The sequence below is a fragment of the Coloeus monedula genome (genome assembly GCF_965178545.1).
Source record: "Coloeus monedula genome assembly, chromosome: Z".
Classification (NCBI taxonomy): Eukaryota; Metazoa; Chordata; class Aves; order Passeriformes; family Corvidae; genus Coloeus; species Coloeus monedula.
In genome coordinates this window covers 36178429-36198759 of record NC_138822.1, presented here as the reverse complement: position 1 = coordinate 36198759, position 20331 = coordinate 36178429, and the positions used below count along the sequence as shown (strand labels likewise).

At 35.3% G+C, this 20331-nt stretch overlaps 1 protein-coding gene across 2 annotated transcripts in view; it reads left to right on the top strand.

Moving 5' to 3' along the window:
* The window catches only part of PTPRD (protein tyrosine phosphatase receptor type D), a gene marked incomplete at both ends in the record, with an annotated part of 312639 nt that overhangs the window by 241984 nt on the left and 50324 nt on the right, over positions 1-20331 (top strand). Inside the window, 3 exons of one of the 2 annotated variants that reach the window (XM_082301166.1) lie at positions 800-841; positions 1349-1446; positions 13273-13396. In XM_082301166.1, the coding sequence (XP_082157292.1) occupies positions 800-841; positions 1349-1446; positions 13273-13396 (264 nt within the window). The remainder of the gene's footprint in view (positions 1-799; positions 842-1348; positions 1447-13272; positions 13397-20331) is intronic. The other variant, XM_082301167.1, reaches the window with a different exon arrangement.

Here is a 20331-nt window from a genome sequence, read left to right as displayed (position 1 = left end):
AATTTCAAGAGATCCTGGGGTTCACTAGCTTAACTTTTTCTTGCCAGCTCTGATTTCTTCCCAAAGCTGTTGAAACCTCGCTTTCATTTTAGGTGTGATAGTATTAAAATATGAAGAGAAGAATGTAAGCATTTTGGAGAAGGCTCATGAAGACTAACAGCTTGAAATAAATATGTTCACAAAATTTTGCCTGTCAAATCTTAAGCTGGCAGATTGTTCTAGTTGACCCCACGTCTTTTCTGTCTTTTTTTTTTTGCCTTGCTGTCCTAAACTCCCTTACACACCCATCTGTACTTCCAATTCCAAGCTCTTCTTCTTTTTCACTTAGTATCTTCATCAGTGGACAAAGATGTTTACACCTGAAGTAGATTGTAGGTACTTTTAGGGGTTGATAATGGGGTTTCAGATTAAGCATATTTTAAGGTACTAGTGCAGTCAGCATGTGTGTCCAGCCAAACTGTACAACCCCTGCCTCTACAATCTGCTACTAGTGAAAACATTTTTGAAGTTCTAATTGTCTTACGTCTAATGTTGTCTTCAGTGACTGTTGTCTAAAACCAGTGATGCATGTTGTTCTAGTCATTCATAGTTGCATGTCAGTCACCTCAGAATTCCGTGAAATATTTAAGTATTTCTAATTTAGAGTACGCAGTCAGTCTTCTAGACCTTGATGCATTATTATTATTATTATTATTATTATTAAAATTCAAGCTTTCCATTTCATTTTTTATGCTTTATTTTATAAGTTAGTTTTATGTTGGTTTAGGTTTCTTTTTTTTTTTTACCATTTCCTTTGCAGGTTCAGGTGTCTCTGGTTACCCTGGTAACCTTCATTATTCAAGTTCATTTTTCTTGATTATGCATAAGTCACTTTGTTTTCTGTCAAAACACTATTGTTTCCCCTTTAGGGCTCTTTCAATGTCTGTTTCTCAGCTCACATTTCCTCATCTAATTCAATAGAGTTTTCATTTCATGCATTGCGGGAGAAGGTGTTTGAAATGACATTAAGAGTCATTACTCAAAGCAGAGGTCGGCATCAGGTCTAACTGTCTCATTTTTCCATGCCTAGCTAAACTCATTGACTCGTATGACAGTGACTCTTTTCTCTACACTAGGAATGTTAGCTTTGGGAATATGCTTGGTGACTTCTTTTAATTTGGCTTCAGAATTCATCTATCCAGAGCATGTCCTGCTTTGAGTAACCAAACTATTTGCCTGCTTCTCTCACATATGACATCTTTACTACTTACACATTTGTAGACATTCTAACTACTGCATTTTCTAAATTTTAGAGCAATGACATCGCTGCAGTTTACTTTAAATTTTGTTCTTCTGTCTTGTTCAACAGGTATGGCCAGTCACCCCCCAATACCTATCTTGGAACTTGCAGATCACATTGAAAGATTGAAAGCAAATGACAATTTGAAGTTCTCACAGGAGTATGAGGTAATTTTCCCCACTTCTTTACTACTCAAGTTGTCATGTTTGATTTTTCCCAAGACTTCTCTCTGATATGCTGCCAGGTTTGTATGATACTAAAACCAGGATAAAAAACTGTGTAAAACAACTACATTGGAGAGGTGACTTCTTTGCTCATAAAATCCTGGTCTCTTTTTATAAGGATACCTGTCAGGCAGATTCCATGGACACATACTTGAAGTAGTGTGTGAATGATACAGCACTTAATTGTTTTAATATACACAAATATCTATATTTCCTGCAGTTTAAAGATCCTTAGATTATTTTAAAAATCTCCAGTGTAATGTTGGAGAACACATACAGCCAAAGCTCCAAAGAAGGTTCAATCCACTGCTTTAATTTTGCATGAGATAAAAGGATTTGCAAGTGCATGGTGTCTCTTCTAATGGAACAGTTTCAGGACATTGTATTTTCCTCCTGTCAACAATAGCACTTTGAAAAATTGTGAATGATGGTTTAGAAGAGCATGAAAGATTTTAACTGGAAGAGAGTAATCATTTACAAGCCACCTTGTCAGTAACCCGTGGAGTATATAGGTATTGCTATAGTGGAGAGTAACAGCCTCTCAGGTCAGTAATTTGTGGCTAAACGGACATAGGGAGCCATCCATTAAACCCAGTAAATTATAGCTGTTTCTTTAATGCCAAAATATTGTCTATGTCAAAAAAATACGTGAATCAAGTATGCACTGAACCATCAGTGAAGAAGTGTTTCTTTAGATCAGCTATAGGTGATCATGTCAGTGATCCAAGGATTAGCAGCTCCCAGAGGGATCACTGACAGTATTTTCTTCATAGTCTGTTGTGTCACTAATCCTTGCTTAAAACCCTCCAACACTTTGTTAGCATGGTGGAGTAAAAGCCTGTGTTGCTCTTATTTTTTTAAAGACTGCACATAAGTTGCATTTGAAGGTTCATACAGACATTGGCAGTGCAATAAGAAACACAAAAGATGACTTTCACATGTTATTTTCATAGTAGCATGATACTGCATGGTACAGAAACCCTATACATTTCCATTGTATTTTAAAAGTCCTGACGGAAGATGTTAAAAATTAGTACTCAGTGCTGTGATAAAGAACTACAATTGCTTATTACTTAATTGAATGCACTATTCACAATGTCCTTAAGACTGCTTTAAAAAATAATCTCATGAGATCTTAAAAGGAAAATACAGTTTCAACAATTCCTGGAAATAAATTTGTTTGACAAGCAATTTAGGATTGCTGTTTACTGTTGAAATCACAAAAAACATGGAAGAACCTTCTCAATTTTCTGTGTGTAAACCTTGTGTTCTTAAGTATGAAGATTGTAGCATATAAACAATCAGACAGGGAAATTTATGTAGCAGAATGTACACCATAGTAAAAGATAACATTTGGTACAAATTTTAAAACCATTTCCTGTTGTACTATGGGAAAATTAATTGGTTTTTTCTTTGTAGGAAATTCCAAGTCATTTACAAGTCATATAATGTAGTATAATTGGTACACAAATATACAGTTCAGCTGTATTACATCTTGAACATGGTGTGGAGATGACATGGTTTTCTTATGCTGTAAAAATTTTGTTGTTTTATGTTATGTCTTTCTTAATTGAGTAATTAAAATCATCTTGACAGTGTAATTTTAATAATTTATAACCAATATTGAAAGATACATTAAATCATTAAATTCTTACTATCTGTCCCTGCAGAAGTTTCTTTAGTCTATGTAAACAGGACAACTTTCACGTTCCTTTTTTTTTCTTTCATTTTTTCTTTTTTTCTTTTTTTTCTTTTTGTCTTTACTAAACATACTATCTGGAGCAGAATGGTCAGACATTCAAGATTGAAATATGGGCAACTGTGGTTCAACATCGAGCTTCATTCCTGTTGCTTTGCCCAAGAAGGTTCAACATTTATCTTTGAAATTGCAGCTTTAAAGATACCTCTTCATTTCCATCTAGTCCAAGATTCATCCATTTTGAAATAGAATTAGTGAAAAGCACCATTATTTGGTTTCATGGTCTAGGCTAGGCAGTGGACTAAAGCTGCAGTTTGATGATCACTGTAAGTCATCTCCGTGTCTTGGCTGTGCATTCCTGTTGTCTCTCTTGTGCCAGTCCTGGCACTAGCACATGTGCAGCTGTTCAAGGATTATCTCAGGAAATAGATTCAGCTGAAAACTAATTGTTTTATTTTTCTTTGCTGTTTTCAGTTGGATCAGGTCCCTGAACTAGCTCACCACATGTCTGCTTAAGCTCTAGTGCCAGCAAAGGGAAGTGGTGGGTATATTTGTGGTCAGGGATTGGGACCTTCTACTTCAGCAGCAGTTCTCACCAACATCCCTTAAACAATCCCTTTTTAAATCTGATTGCAAGGCAGAAAGAGGTACAGATGGTAACAGTTCAGTTATTATCACTTCAGGTAATGCTAGAACTGGTGAGACAGAAGGAAAAAGAGCTACTCCTCATCTTCAAAATTTCAAGGTTTTCAGGAAACCACTGACCTTTATTGATACCAACAAAATCCTCCAATTAATTCCTGTCTAGGGAAGCAAATAGTTTTCATCAATTACTACTGATGATTTCTGTTTGGGTTTTTTTTTTTCAGTAATGCCCTTTCCTCCTTGGCAGTCAGTTATTTTATTTTATTTTTTATGGAATTGTTTGCATTGCATGGATGAAATTCTTCAAAGATATATTGATAGTATATAGTAACTGTTACGACAACTTTGTGATACCATAAAATAAAATACATATTGATGGTTTTCTGATAAACTGACTTTTCTTCCTTCTATCAGGAAGTTAGCTCCATCAAACAGATGTTTAAATTATTTTTTTAGCACAACCTACTTTGATTGCCACTTCAAAAGAATTACTAGTTTCACCACACAAACACATCTTTTCATTTTCTAAGCACCCTTTTCAACTGTTCAGAAGTGCCCGAATACTTGTTCGTCTTCCATCCTTCCTTGTGTTCCATCCACTTACTTTTGATCAGAATTTCTGATCAAAATTCAATACAAGTTTGTTTTTTTCCTTTTGGAAGAGTATTACTTCTTGCCTGTTTCCACTTTCTCTTCGGACAGGCAAACCTCCCTGTCTCTTCAAAACTAGAAAAAGTCTCCTCTGCTGAGTTATACCCTCTGGCACTTTTTTCTAATGAAACCCTATAACTTCCTAACACTTCTGTGAAGAAAAATTCACCTGGACCATGAGTCAAGATAGTATTGCTTTCTTCAAATAATCCTAAAGTGAACCCACTGTTCTCCATTCACCTGACACAAAGCTTCACAGACAGGATGTTTACAGGGTGTTTCTGGTGCAAAACTTTTTGTGGTGTTCAATATTTTTCCTTTTTTATTTTCCCTGAGAATATGTTGCTTTCATTCCATGTGAAATTTAATTGAAAACAAACCTGAAATTGCCATTAAAGAAATAAGTCTAATCTCCCTTCACTCTGGTTCTGTAAGAAATATTCGGGTTAATGTGGTAAGTTGGGAAAGAGGTATTGCAAAAAAGTAAGCGGTAGTATGCATGGTGGAAACTATATATCCTCAGAGGAAAAAAAAAAGGGAAGGAAAAGAGTGAAATTGCTTCATTGCTATGATCTGCTAAGAGGAGTGTATTCTCTAGTGTAGAGCACCTTCTAGCTGCATAATGTCTTCTAAGGTTTAGTGTCATCAACTGGACGAGTTCTTACTTCTACAAGTTTTCAGAAACTATTCCATAGTGTCTTCTCCAGGGCATTTCTTACTCCAGCTCTTACAGCATATGAGCAGAACAACAGAGATTTCTTCCGTTGCACTTCTCTCACAAGTTTACCTTGAATACCACCTTTGACAAGAGCCAAGCCTGAAGGATTAGGACTGTGGCAAGATTCAAATAAACTTAAAATTCATGTGTTGCATAAAGTGTTTCTGAAGTGTTAAAATAGATAGTGCTCCCTCTCAGTGAGGTTCGTTTCTACTTCAAAATAAATTTTTCATAATCCTTCATTAGTTTTTGGTTAGCTCACAATCCCCAAGCCTAAACAAAATGTGGTTTACTCTGTTAACATCACATATCATATAATTAATGTCACACAGTTCTTTTCTGTTCTCTAATTTAAAGACAGCATTGACCCCAGCTGATTATTGTGAAGCTTTTGCTGACTTCGGCAATTCCAGTGGGATTTTTGTGTAATGTAAGGGTCCATATGGACTGACAGCTGCTAAGAAAAACTCTAAGAAACTGACCTTTATATTGTATCTCCTTCTTATCTGAGACTTGAGAATTTAAAAATAAAAAGTGGTCATGGAGATAAACTGAATAAAACCAGTAATGTTCTGCCTACTCTCTGATGTATTTGTAAAGTCATGGCATCCTATAAGACAGAATCAATAATCTATTTCTCCAAAGCATGTTTCTGAGACTTGTGTAAAATAATTTAACATTTATCATCTGAGATCTGTACATAAAGTTTTACACCCTTAAGGAAGCAGATTAATATTCATACTATTTTTGCATGAGAATCTGGCACTGCAACACAAAAATTACACTATCAGACTCTGTATGTTACTGTATGATTTACGGTGAATATATATATAGGCACTGGTTAATAAATGTTACAAGAAGTTGCATATAATTTAATGTTTTCTCTCATCAGGTTTCCTTCTGTGAATTGCAGCCAGTCTTTTGCTTTAACACTGAGTATTGAAAAACATGAAGTTGAATTTTGACTTTTGTTTTTATTGTAGCTTTTCAGAATCAGTTGGTAGGATTTGTGATGGGAACACAGTTTACTGAATATATTTCTCTTTATGTATCTCAAGCTGCAACAACATAAACACTGGATACTAAAACACTGTAAATCTTGTACAGTAGAAGCACATACAAAACTTATAATCAATATAATACATTTTAGAAGTCCAGGAAGAACAGATAATCCACTGCATGAATCTCTATCAAAGAAACAGCTGCACTTAACTGCTATATCATTGTAGATAATAGTGACTAGTGTGCAAAAATCAATTTTTTCTCAGCAAAAATATGGTTTTGTTCTTTTTCTTACAATAATTTCCTCTTTCTAATATTACAAACATCATTTATTGGTATTTTCTAACTTTACTTTCATAGGATGTGCTCCATTTATTGAGAAACAATTAGCGTAGTCAGTGAACGATGAAAAGTTGTCTTCTTATTAATAGCACATATGCTGTTGCATTCACATAGGTTGCTTGGTGCTTAGTTCCACCTAGGGTAGTATCTGAGCCAGCAGTATAGTTATAGTAGAGAATTTTAAAGACATAGTGCAGGAATCTGAAGTCCTGCTAGTCATGGTTCAGAGTGGTTTATTATCTCCTTCCTTTGTGCTGTGAATGCTGCATTGGGATAACAGCATTTGTTTATGCTTATATAATTAATCAAATAAAAGTAAGCTTGTGTTACATATTAGGATGCAGCATTTTGGTCGGATACCTAATGTTATTTTGCCAAGGGATTTCACAGAGACAGTTTAATTAGTCAAATAACTACCTGACAGGAGGGTGTAGCTAGGTAGGGGTTGGCCTCTTCTCTCAGGAAACCAGCAATAAGACAAGAGGAAATGGCCTCAAGCTGTGCCAGGAGAGGTTCAGGTTGGACATCAGGAGGATTTTTTTTACTGAAAGCATTGGAACAGAGGGAGATGATGGAATCAACATGATTTGAAGTGTTCAAGAAACAACTGGGCGTGGCATTTAGTACTATGGTTGGGGTGCTGGGGGTCAGTCAAAGGTTGGACTCAATGATCTTGGAGGTCTTTTCCAACCTTAATAATTTTATGATTCTATCGTGTAATAAATACCAGTTTTATTTTGCCCAACTGAAAGCAGCAATATGTGTAGAAAGAGAAAAGTAATCTACTTCCTGAAGCAAGAAAAATTATTCAAGGACAAACTATGTAGGTCATTATAGATCAAATTGAGTTTTGCAGGGGCTTTTTAGAAGGATTAATTTGCAGTATTTTTAGGGGCTTATTGAGAAAAATGGAGGAATCAATGAAGACTTTCACTCCTTTAATCTTTCCTTGAAATAAAAACTGTTGACAGTGCTTTAAAAATATGGTAAGTATGTTGAAAATTTAAAGTAGCACCAGTGTCTCATGTGAGACAATTATAAAATTTAGTTTATAAGACCTGCTGCATTTCGTACACTATATAAAACAAAACAGCAGGAGGCTTTAACCACAAAAATATTTACACAAAGCAAGTTTTTTTCATTACTCAGGTATTTGTCTGCTCCTGATACTTATTTTCTACCTGAAGTTGCCTGTAATCCCCAATTTTCAACACAAAATTATTTCCATTACTACTGGTTATGATATCAGGGTCAAACTATTTTAATTGCAGGTAGGGAATGAACAGTTTATGTTTAAGACTGGTGGCAAAGAAATACAAACCAATATGATTAATTTTTAAAAATTAAGGCTTTTATAGCATTTTGAAATGGGGACTCTCCTTCAAGGATATTTTCAAATAATGTTTATTTTCCTCTTTAAGTTTTTTTTAGTTATATGCTCATACAGCTTGTTTCATTCCATTGGAATTAGGTTTTGCTTAATTTCATTTAGGAATATTAGCTTGACACTGTGAAGGAAATACCTTTTTTTCTTGAGAGGAGTTTACAAAAGCTTTTGGAAAAAGGCTTTTTGTATTTCTTGCTACTCTTGAACAGTTAGGTCACTTTCCTTTGAGAGTTAACAGAAAATGTCTCATCTGCATTTTTAACTGTTTTTAGGACAGGACGTAAACTTATGTTTGAGCTCAAAAGAAGTTTTAGCCATATGTGGAGGTTTTCCCCCATATTCTTGAAAATTATACCCTTTGCAGTGTAATGGGAAATGCTCTGTCTCAATTTAAAAAAACATAGCTGCAAATTGCCAGTTGGCAAATTGCCACGATCATAAATTAATGTTCGTGCATCTAGCATTCACATTTTGGTAATGCAGTATGTAAATCTCACTCTATTAGCAAGTTTCCTGCATAATACAATAGCATTTTATTATAGATTCATCAGCTATGGTATGAAATTCTCATCACAGTTGCTGACATTGGTAAAAGAGGGTCAAACTGTTCATTTCTCTGCATAGCTGTGTACTTTCCCTAGTTGTGCCGAGTCTGTTTGCATCGACATGCTCTCAAATTTTTCTTTTTCATTCTTCTTTGCCTACCTGGTCCTAGATTTCTCTGTGAAGCAGTGATCTTTGGTGATTGAATTCTAAGCCACAAACACTGCACCTACAGTGCCTGGAAATGCTTTACAGGACATGCTTCCTTGTGAAATCTATGCAGTATATATCAATCCCCACATTATGCAGAAACTTAAAACTGCTGGCTCCTAATTTGCTGCCATAGTGACCCTTGGAAGAGCACTGTTCCAGAGCAGACAGGCATGCGTCAGCTTACACCAGGAAGGGCATTTTGTCATGGTCCTTCCTTCCTTAGTGCTGAACTGGGATATAGTCCTAGAAGACTGACATCAGGGAACATTTGCCTCTTGTTTAACTGGTATAAAGGAAATCTGCACAGTCAGCAGGTACATAGTAACTGGAGGGGGATTGTTTGAAATTCTTCTGGTTTGGATACCACCAGAAAATTTTGGTTACCATGATTATTAGTCAATGAACTATTTTATGGATGGTGCATTGTATTAGTAAATACTTCTCAAGTCTTTTCCTACGAACAGATCACACTTGTTTCAGCAGCCAGCCATTTCGAACACAATAGCTGAAAGATTTGTCAAAGCATGGGAGAGAAATAACAGTATTACAAATATTTTTATTTCTTTTGCACAAAGCACCCATACCACACAGTTATGCTGTGAAGGAATCCGTTTCTTTATTAACAACGGCTTTATTGAAGGCAAGCTTTCAGAATGAAAATACTAGGAATCCTATTAAAGTGCCATCCATTAAACCATTAAAGCACTCATTAAAACTGTTAGTACGGACTTGTTATTCATGAGTTATTGGTCTTTCACACTTCTGAAATGTGTCTGCCAATACCACTCAACTCTTTGTTCCAGTGTGGCTATTAAGTCTGAGGAAATACAGATTAACTTCCTTTTGACAAAATGGTGCTTTATGGGAGGATGGGAAGGCCACAAAGTGGTTCAGATTGCTGAGGAAAATAGGAAGGATTAAAGTTCAATCCATTTGCCTGTTTCTGATAATTTATGTTAACTATGTCTGCATGTAGACCTAAATATTAACCACTAAATTACACCATCTGGCCATACATCATACAAAGTGTATGTTTGGGTTTTTTCTTGATATTGAACAGTAACCTTAGAATGCTTAAACATTAAGGAGCAAAACCTGGAAGAATAATACTGAATACTGAACAATTGAAGCTAAGGTTTAAATTTAAAGTATTCTTAATAATCTGTAAATTCACATGAAAAATAGGTATAATATAGAGCTGAAGCTGTTTCTCATAATTGATAAGAGTCGTAGATCATCATTTTCTATGTATATGCAAAATTATCTTTGTATATGCAAATATACTGCAGTCTAAACATACTGTTTGCAAGTATTTTTATTATTATTTTTTACATCCTGTTTTGGTTTTTTTATGATTTAAAGCCAGAGTCCTGCATTCCAGGCTCAAGACTAGCAGCTTGTTAGGCAGCCAGTTGATGCTGTTATTTTCTAGTTTTCTTGTCCAATGTGAAGAGAAAGTATATGTGACATCTTACATTGTGAAGTAATTTCCAGAATATTTTGTCAGTGTAGATAAAAACCTAGAAGATAAGACAGATGGTCTGCTTCAGTTATCTATCTAGAACAATGCAGAGTAGTGTGCCTCATTCTAGGGCAGTGGGCTGTGGTTTAGATAGCATGTTTCTGTATATGTCCTTCAAAAAATACTGACTAGGTAGTCACAGATATTGTAGATGTGCATTATTCCTGGTTAGATAATCAATTTTATTTTAAAAGTTAATTAGAGTATAATGCACTAATATATAGTTAGCATCTTCTGTACTATGTTTCTGTTCTCAATTATTACTAGAATTCTGAGATAAATCCATAAAAAATATTTTCCAAAGTTCTGAAAACTTGACCTGCAAATATCCTGCATAAGTTTTCTTGTTCACCTCCATTAACTCAAAAAGGAAAGAGGGAAGATTTGTGCTGAGAAGTCATTATGTAAATTTTATTACTTTTCAAGTCATGTGATGTAAGTGAATTGCTGGCCTGCTGATAAAGAGGTATATTACATGTCTTAAATATAGTATATATGTATATAACTCTTCTCTCCCCAGCGCTGATGGAAATGCTCTCAAAATTCTTTCTCTGCACCTCTGATGAAATAAATAGCACTTAGAAGTAAAGATAAAAATGCTTATGTTTTTAAATTAAGCAGTGCATACCTGGTGCATACCTGCTTCAAAATTCTACCAGCCATCCTTCTCAGAGCATCGGAAAACATTACTGGGATGGAACTAAAGTGTTAGAAAAAGGAATAAAAATTTTACAGAGTGAAATTAGTAAAATTTTATCATTTGCTTTATTGATAAATAAGAATTTCACTTTCCAGTCAGAAAAATTAATATTTTTGTTGGAGAAGGGTGAAGACCTAATCTTGGATGAGGTCACTGTGTTTAAACTTAAGCATAGCACAAAAGTGATGTCTACCTTTGCAATTGGCAGAACACTAGGGAGATGGTTTGTTCTGCCTTTATAGGCAAACGAAATACAGTAGTGCTCCAAAAAAATCCATCACCAGTTTTGCAAATTTCTTACTCATTAGTCTGTTAAGATACTAACTTAATAATAATAAACTCCTAATACTATTGAAGTTTTAAGATATGTTAATCATAGTCACGCGAAATTTTAAGATAGTGAACCCAACTAGTTTGGTGTCAAATATTGTGTGGAAGGTTAAAAAATCAGATTCATTCAGAGCTGCGTTGAAGAATGCCTTTTGAACACACACAGTGACTCACATAGTGCTACAATTCAAATTAATCATATCCAAAGCACTGGTAGAATTTCCATGGCCTTCATCATGCTCCCAAGCATTTAATTTTTTCCTCATTTCTCTAAAAAGTCCCACTTAATTTCCTTTTGAGGGAGGAACTGCCAAGCACTCTATCTCAGTTACTCTAGAGCCAGAATCTGAGCCATCACTCTCCTCTACTCTCCATAGCTAGGTTATGCAGTACTTTATAACTTTTATGTTATAAAAGTTAATTGAGCCTAGGGTATTGGTTAATAGGATAAGGTACTTTTTTTCCTAAGGTATGTGTTTTCCTAAAGACAAATGGTTTTCTATGAGGCAGCAAGGCCTGATAGATTATTTTTTTAGAATAATCTCAATAAAGAGGTGAAGTCATTCTCAAAATATTAAATAAATAAATTGTATAAAATATGTAAATGTGCATGAGAATGAAGCAATTTCCAGACTGGTTGAATAGTGATTATTAGTCTAAGGGATAAGTCCTAGCAAAATCACATTAATTAATTTCACACGTGCTCATTGTCAGGTAATGCCTACTCTAATAGATTACAGGTCATATTTTATTTCCACTAACAAGAAATGGACTTGCAGCTGTTGTAACCCTGGGAGGAGTCAGTAAATCTGTTGGCTTGATGCTGTAGAGGCAGTATGGATTTTCTGAATTGTGCCATGTTGCTGGTCTGCTCATGGAAAATGAGCATAGTGTTGGTGAACTGCCGCAACTCGGCTTACCTGTGTCATCAGTATTTTCTTAATAGTTTGCCGCTAGCTGGCATAGGGAGCTGCCAGTTCTTACTGGGATTAAACAGAGGGCATAACCTTCAAGCCATAGTTGTTTACTCATATTGATGAAACAATTTTAAGGTCTCTAAAGTTACAGAAAGGGAAAGTAAAATTATAGGTGATAATTCATGACTTCTCAGTATGAGATGACCTTTCATACAGCCACTACCATAGTGAGCATAAACAAGTACCATCTATTACCTATTTTGTATTCCCTTTGCTGCATATGTAGCTCAACCATAGAGGTAAAGGTACTAGAGTCTGAAGTCTCCCTAGTGGTGAAGCATGAAGGAACATGGGGCATGCTTCTGTAATTCCACCCTGGAACAGGGAGGAAACAGAAAATAAACAGTGAATCTGGAAACACTTAGTTTTGTTTATGAATAAGATCGGTTGTGTTTATGAATAAGATATCATTAAAATTTCAAATATGCCTGAATTGCTTATGTATTTATGACTCAAAAAAAAAAAACCAAGTTCCTTCATGTTGTCTATGGATGAAATGCAGCTAGTTTCCTGAGCAACACTAGTATCATGTGTTGGCCTGGCATCAAAATGAAAGAATAGAAACATTATTTTTCTTCTGGAAAACTTCTTCAGGAATCTTTGGAGTTTATTTAGTAAACAGTACAGTGAAATTTTTGAACATGTGCACTTACTAATAAAGGCAAAAATATTTATTCTCCTTCATCCCAGTGTTTTTGAGATTTCTGGTATTTATTCATTCTTTTTTAAGCTAGAACCCCTCACTTGCCAAAATGAGAGAAAAGACAAAAAGATGGATAGCTTGCTTTCTCTGAAGAAAAAACCTGGATTTTAAAAAGCTCATGGTTTAAATTGCTCATGGAAATTTCAGATGCGTAAATACAAAATGGTTGATATCATATGATATGTCAAAATTGTCCTGAAGTAATAATTTTCTTTCAAAAGCAAATTATTTCCAGCGTAAATGATGGGAATTTAGTTTGTAATTATCATAAATAAAACAATTACGTAGTCCCTAGCTGAAAATTTCCTTTCCTTTTTTTTCTCTTTGTGTTTTGAAGTCTATTGATCCCGGTCAGCAGTTCACATGGGAACACTCTAACCTGGAAGTAAACAAACCAAAGAATAGATACGCGAATGTAATTGCATACGACCATTCTCGTGTTCTACTCTCAGCAATAGAAGGTAAGGAGACCTTTAAAATTAAATTAATTAAATCCTAAAATCTAGGATAATTTTACTAATCAATATATATAATAATATAAAGAAGTGTTAATTAAAGTACTTCCAGTAAAGTCCTGTAATGACAGTCTGCTTCTGATGCATATTGTCAGTAATGTATTATGAACTTGAACTAAACACACTTTCCTGTGTAACACTGAATGCATTTGGTCCCTGTGGATATGCCAGTGAGTTATCTAAAGTTAATTAATATTGCTGTTTACTTATACTAACACTACAAACCAAATGCAGCAGTAAACAAACACATGAATTGAGGGGTTAGTTGATCAATGAAATTATCAAGATATCTGCTCATTGAGTTTTAATTTTCAAGACCTTAATGTGGGAAAAAAAAATCAGTTCAACTTCGTGTTCTCTGTGAAAATTATAAAAACTCTGTTAAAACCTTTTTTTAAATTTCCAATCTAAATCTTAAACTAGAGTTTTTAAACAAATGCCCACATGCAGACATTGTTGGAAGTGTCTCACTGACTGGAGATTGACAATGTGATACAGTGAGAGCTTTTCATTATATCTGTCTTAGTTAAAAAGCTTTCCAAAATCTTACACATTTTAGAGTTTTATCTGAAGCAAACTGTTACAGGTAGTCAGCCCTAGGTATTGTGTCTGTTTTACCAAGCATCAGGATGCACTGTTTTTCACTCAGAGGATTTTTTTATTTTTTCCAATTCTGCCTTACCATTAACGTGCTTCCTGGGTTGAAGTCAGATTTTCAGTTTATTCTATGTTGTTGACAGTCAGGTGTTACTGATGGCCATAATCAAACAAATAATATATTTACGTGACACAACTTAAATGAAAATAAGATTTGTCCTTAGTAAACTCTGACAGGACTTACATATGATACATAAGATAGAGAGATCTGTATTCAAGGTTGTAATTATTTCAGTCATAACATGCTACAAGATGTTTTAATTTATGGTTATAAACAGCTGCTTATCTTTGGCTACTCCAGACCTAAAGACACTGGATTTATAGGTGTAATCCACTTAAATATCAGCTGCTTGGTGAAGAAAAAGGCAACCCCACTGACTGAAGTTTAGATCTTTCCTCATTTGTTGCAGCTGCCTACCATAGGCTTTGATAACACAGATAAGAGCTTCTCAAATGTGTTAGCAAACTTCAATGATTACCTTGAAGAATTTTCATAAGATAATCTGCTTATGTTTGTTACACCTCTGAGGCTCATATAGCAGTTCTGACAAGATTTTATTGCAACATCACCTAAAATTTTTCTTATTGCCTTGTAAAAGAATATAGCTGTATAGAAATCTGTCACCACCTGGTAGAACTACCTGTCTCAACACTGAAGAGAGGGTATTCTGATTAGCAGTATATGTGATGTAACTAATAAATGTATACTCTTCTGTCTCACTGGTCCAGACAAGAGGTCAAAGTACATGGTCTGGATAGGTCACGAAAAGAAACTGGACAGCCTTTCTGAATGTTATGTAAAGTTCTCCAGAACAAAATGCTTAACTCAGAAATAAATCTTAACTGACAAAAAGAAGACTCAAGTTTTTCCTGGGATTTTGTTTGGAAAAAGGGTTGTGTGAAGGGGGAGAGAAGGGGAGCAAAAAAACTACATGCAAACAGATTTATTTATTAATTTATCTAATAGACAACTGGACATTTTCCTCTTTATGTAAATGACCCATGAAATTTGGTTCCCTTAAAAAAAATGAACATATTTGGAGAATAGGAAGAAAATTTAAGAGGCAAAGCAGAAAATGTTAGTTAAAGTAATTGAAAGTATGCAATAGTACAGTACATTGGACTATGTTTTTAAATAAGAGATAGTAAAAATACGGAAAAGTATTTACATTGTACCTGGAAAGGATTGAGTATTTTAAGAAGGGACAAAATATAGTTAAACTGTCATGTTTGATTCCCTTTTTAAAGTAAGAAATATCATGATTAGGCTAAAATTTCTAATTCTTTCATAGTCATTGACTCTAAACAGAGAAAAATATTATAACCTTTTGTAATATCAGATTACAAAATGGAATTTTGACCCATTTGATTTGCATGATTTTAAGTATTTTCCAAGTCTTTAGATTATGGTGAAAAAAGCATATGGTGAATGCATCAAATATTAAATGCCATTTTATAAAATTATATTTAGTCTTAAAACCAGAAGTAATTTAAGATATAATTGTCCTCTTAAAAATTTTTATTCCTGGGATTTTGCATGATTGTTTTGCTGAAATTTTGTGTGTGTACCTTCGTAAGTTTAATACATTGCTCTTAGCATTTAGTAATAAATACTTCTCTTTCAGGTTTTAAGTAGATATTTCAGATATGAAAATACACAGTTTGGCCAGCACTGTATTCAGTTGACAGCTGTGTTTCTTTTCATGTTACCAGGGAAATCAATACTTGGAATATTACTTTAAAATATATTCTCCTTTACCTATGTTACTATACAACTTAATCAGGACCTAAATTTGGACTACATTATATTTTGTTACAACTATTTGGAGAATATTTGGTTAGATTTTACATATAGGCCTCATCTGCATTTCTTTGGTGACCACGAGAAAATTAATACTATTAGTGAGGTTTGAATAATAACTATGCCCTTTCTAATGAGAAGAGCTTCATTTTACACCTAGGCAGTTTCTTACTGCTTAAGAGCAAATATATATGAAGAGAAGACTGAGCATCTGCCAAACTGTAATCCTACACTGATGAACATTTGGCCTCTTAACAGTGTTGCAGAAATATGCAATATTGTAATTAGTACTTTAGAATGAGACACAAGGCCAGTTCTGTGCAGTTGCACAACTTTCTAGCCTATTAGAAGTGATTACTAGAAAGTCTTAAGAAGCAATTTGCAGAGATTTGAAATTACTTCTTTCCAACTATTAATAATATCAATTTTTTTTTTAATTGCATTAGATCTGAAACACAAGGCTTACTAACACTTTCAAAGTGTTTATTTTGGTACCTCTCATAACTCCTGTTCAAACCTCTTTTTGAATCCCCATTAAGTTCTTGACCTCTGTAATTACATACAGCATGGAGTTCCACAACATAATTGGTCATTTCACAGGAATTAGTTTCTTATCATGTTTAAATTTTATTACATTAGATGTCCCTTTGGAGGGAAAACTCAGGTTGGATGTGGTAATTTGATTTCCCTCCTAAAAGAAAATTTTACTTTGCAAAATTTTGTTCCCATGTTCTTGAAATCTGGTTGAAGTATTGAAATCAGCTCATATTGTGCTATCTTCAGCTGTTTCTGAGAGGGACACTTGGAATTTTAAAGTACAATGGCAGAATTTTAGAATGTAGTGAAGTTTATTATATGCATCTAAATGGATTTAAGGGAGAATCTACTGATTAGAAGAGAAATAGATAGAGTTAAAACAGCGAGATCTGTGATCTTCAACCTCTAAGAAGTAAATAAAAATTGGGGGGCGGGGAGGGAATGGATAAACATTCTGCATTTTAAAAAGTGTTGCCAATTCTTTTAGGAGATAGCCATGCCTAAAAGTCTTCTGTATGTGGATGTATTTGTCTAATGCCAGTTATTAAAAGAAAAAAAACCTATCATATTTTGGCAGGGTAATTTTTTTTTTATGGGAAATTTAGTGACTTTAAAATGCTGTTAACACTAGAAAGCTCTGACTGTAATACAAATGGTCAAGAAAGAAAAGGCAAGAAGCTGCTAAAATTCTTATTTGTCTGGTGGCCATTTGCCAGTAAATAGGCTTTGAGTATGCAGACGATCATTGTTAGATTTAGAAGTTGTTTGGAGCAATATAACTATGGAAGGGTCATGACCTATGCAAATTATTTGCATTCTCCCACATTTCATTTATGTTGCCTTCTGCTAACAAAACATACACTTAGAGTAATTATATGGCCCCTCACCCTACAAGCTTGGACTGCCCTAAAAACAACAAAAGTATTTCATTGATGAGTAGTGGGATACAGAAAGATCAGTGAAGTAGATTTCATGGCGTTAGAGAGCTTGTGAAGTAGATTTCCTAGAGTAGACTTCATGGTGGCTGTCTCAGCAACAATGCCGAGGCAAGCTGTAGTGTTTGAGTCTACTGATACTGTAATAATATTAACTTAAATACTGCCATTCTTAATACCCTTGAAATCTGCTCGGAACAATCCTTCCTGTATATGTAGCCATACTTCCCATTGGGGAAAACTTCAAGAAAACATCCAGTGGCTTTGCTCTTGACTGACTAATGAAGATTTGGTGCCTGTTTACTGTGCATACTCCTGTTGAAACTGGGTTTTGCAGGTAATATCAAACCAGGTATCATTTCATTTTGTATTAGAAGAGGCAGTCATCCTCCCTTTTAGTGCATCATTCAGAGTATAAATTAATATTTCTGTTCAAGAAAAGATTCCTTTGATTGTTAACTGCTGTGTTAATCAGTGTTTAGGGGTTAAAGAGATCACTAAATCCAGCTTCAGACGGCTGTGAAGTAATCACAGTATGATCACGTTAGATTTCAGTGTCTGCTTTGTAGTGTTGTGCACCATGCTGCTATCTGCACATACTGCCATGTATTGTGGATAGTGTCCTCGTGCAATGCTCTTATCTATGCCTCGGAGGACCTGCACAGAACAATCTGTGTATTTTCAATCTGTACTTCTCAAGACTGGACAGCTTTTAGACCAAAACAAAACAAAGCTGTGTTTCCTTTCTTTTTCCTAAAGGAGCTCCTCCTTCTTTGCATGTTTTTCTGCTGGTCACCTTCCAAGTTTCTCTTCTCGCCTGCAGATCTTCTACACTCTTAGTTCCTAGTTTGCCTACCTACATTTCATTTTTCTCACCTTTTCCTTTTCCTTTCAAATACTTCTGTCCTGTAAACAATCCCTTTCTTTGTCGTGCCTAATTCTACATCTTTGGTCTGTCTCTTTTTGACATTGCCTTCTTTCCATAATTGTCTATAATTCAGCAGTTCTCTTTGAGACTCCGTATCATTCATCCTTTCCCTCTTCACCAGACTCTCCTAGTCCTCTTAACAGTCTATTCACAGTTCAGCTATATGTAGGCTTTCTTTTCCTGACATTTCTTTTTCCTTCTTAGCTTACTTTGTTAGGATGATATGTAATGAATTTTCCTCAGTCTTTGTAAAAAGCCTCATTTTACAAATATTCATTAGTAGAGTACCTTCATTGGTCTTGTGCTGCTTTATATTTCAGTGGGTTCTTAAAGTACAGATTTGTGCTTAGACCATTTCAATTTTATGATTTCCTTAATTATATAGATTTTACATCATAAAAACATCCACATAAACGGTTGTTACTGCCACCTAGCACCTGTTCATTGATCAAGCTGATCACGGAATGCCAGTTGATGTAATTTTTTTGGATTTCAGCAAAGCTTTTTGTACCTTCGCTCATGGTGTATGCTTCTGGAAAAAACATCCAGCATACAGCTGGATATACACATCATGCAATGGCTGAGCAATTGGTTCACAGGTCAGGCACAAAGGCTTGCAGTAAATGGGATGACATCAGACTGGTGACCTGTCACCAGTGCGGTTCCATAGGGCTCCACCTTAGGGCTGGTGCTGTTCAACAGCTTCATTAATGATATGGATGCAAGACTGGAAGGGATACTAACCACGTTTGCAAATGATACAAAATTGAGGAAGCTGTTGACTCCCTCGAAGGCAGGGAGGCCCTGCAGAGATTCCTCAACAAATTAGAGGGCTGGGCTGTCAAGAACGACATGAAGTTTGACAAGAGAAAGTGCCAAATTCTGCACCTGGATGGGGCAACCCTGCAGCTTGGGGAATGAGATGCTGGAGAGCAGAAAGGGACCTGGCGCAGCAAGTTGAACATGAGTCAGCAGTGCCCTGGCAGCCAGGAGGACCACCAGTGTCCTGGGAGGCATCAGGCACAGCATCACCAGCTGGGGCTGCTGTCACAGCCCATGGCAGGGGGCACGTTGTCATGGTAAGTTCTCATCAGGCTGAACAAAGACATCAGACCATGAGTCAGGGCTCTTATGCTTTTATTGTAGACATGCCTTAACTCCAGGAATCAGACCACTATTTAGACTCAAAAAGTGTTGTCTAACAAGCCTTTACATTCTTACAATCTGTGTCCACAAGAGTGGTGGCTAACAAGCCGTTAGTTTTGTACAGTACATTCAAATAGTTCTCAGCTCCTAAAATAAACCCCTCAAAGGTGCTGGCTAACAAGCTATAGTACACCATTATACAAAGGTGCTGTCTCACAAGCCACAACACACGTCTACAATCTCCTCACTCCTGCAATACAGTTCATTATGGAGTATGGGATAGAATATGACAGCTGTGCTTTGATCAGACAAAGCAAGAGAGAGGGAGAACAAACAATATCACCAGTCCTTAGATTCCACATTGTTCCTGCTACATGGATGGTGCAGAGCAGGGGTTGTGCAACAAAGAAAGCAAAAGAGAGACAGATGAAAAAGAGAGGATAGCAAGGGGCCTGATCTGCATCCTTTTATAGTTAACCTGGTGTGTACCTCTTATGTAAATTAGATTTTTCACACTGTTTTGTTCACACATGCACAAGCAGCCTGTGGTTTTTGCTCTGACATTGTTCAAAACACCAGACATTAATTTAAATCAATAGTACAACTTCATCAGCACTTGAGTTCATTATGGTATTTTTCCAACTTGTTTACAAGCATGATGGAATTTAATCCTATTACTTCACACTATTTATGACTAAAAGCATATGTCATAGGGAAGCAGCACAGAAACAAAGCTTTGTAGTTTAATTTGTTGTAAATAGAAAGGCTGTTCAGTATGGAGCCTTTGTAAAGACTTGAAATAATTTCATTATTTGATTTCAGTTTGTGAATAAAACTTGAAGTCTAATTAAGGTTATTCAAGACTGTAACTCTCTTC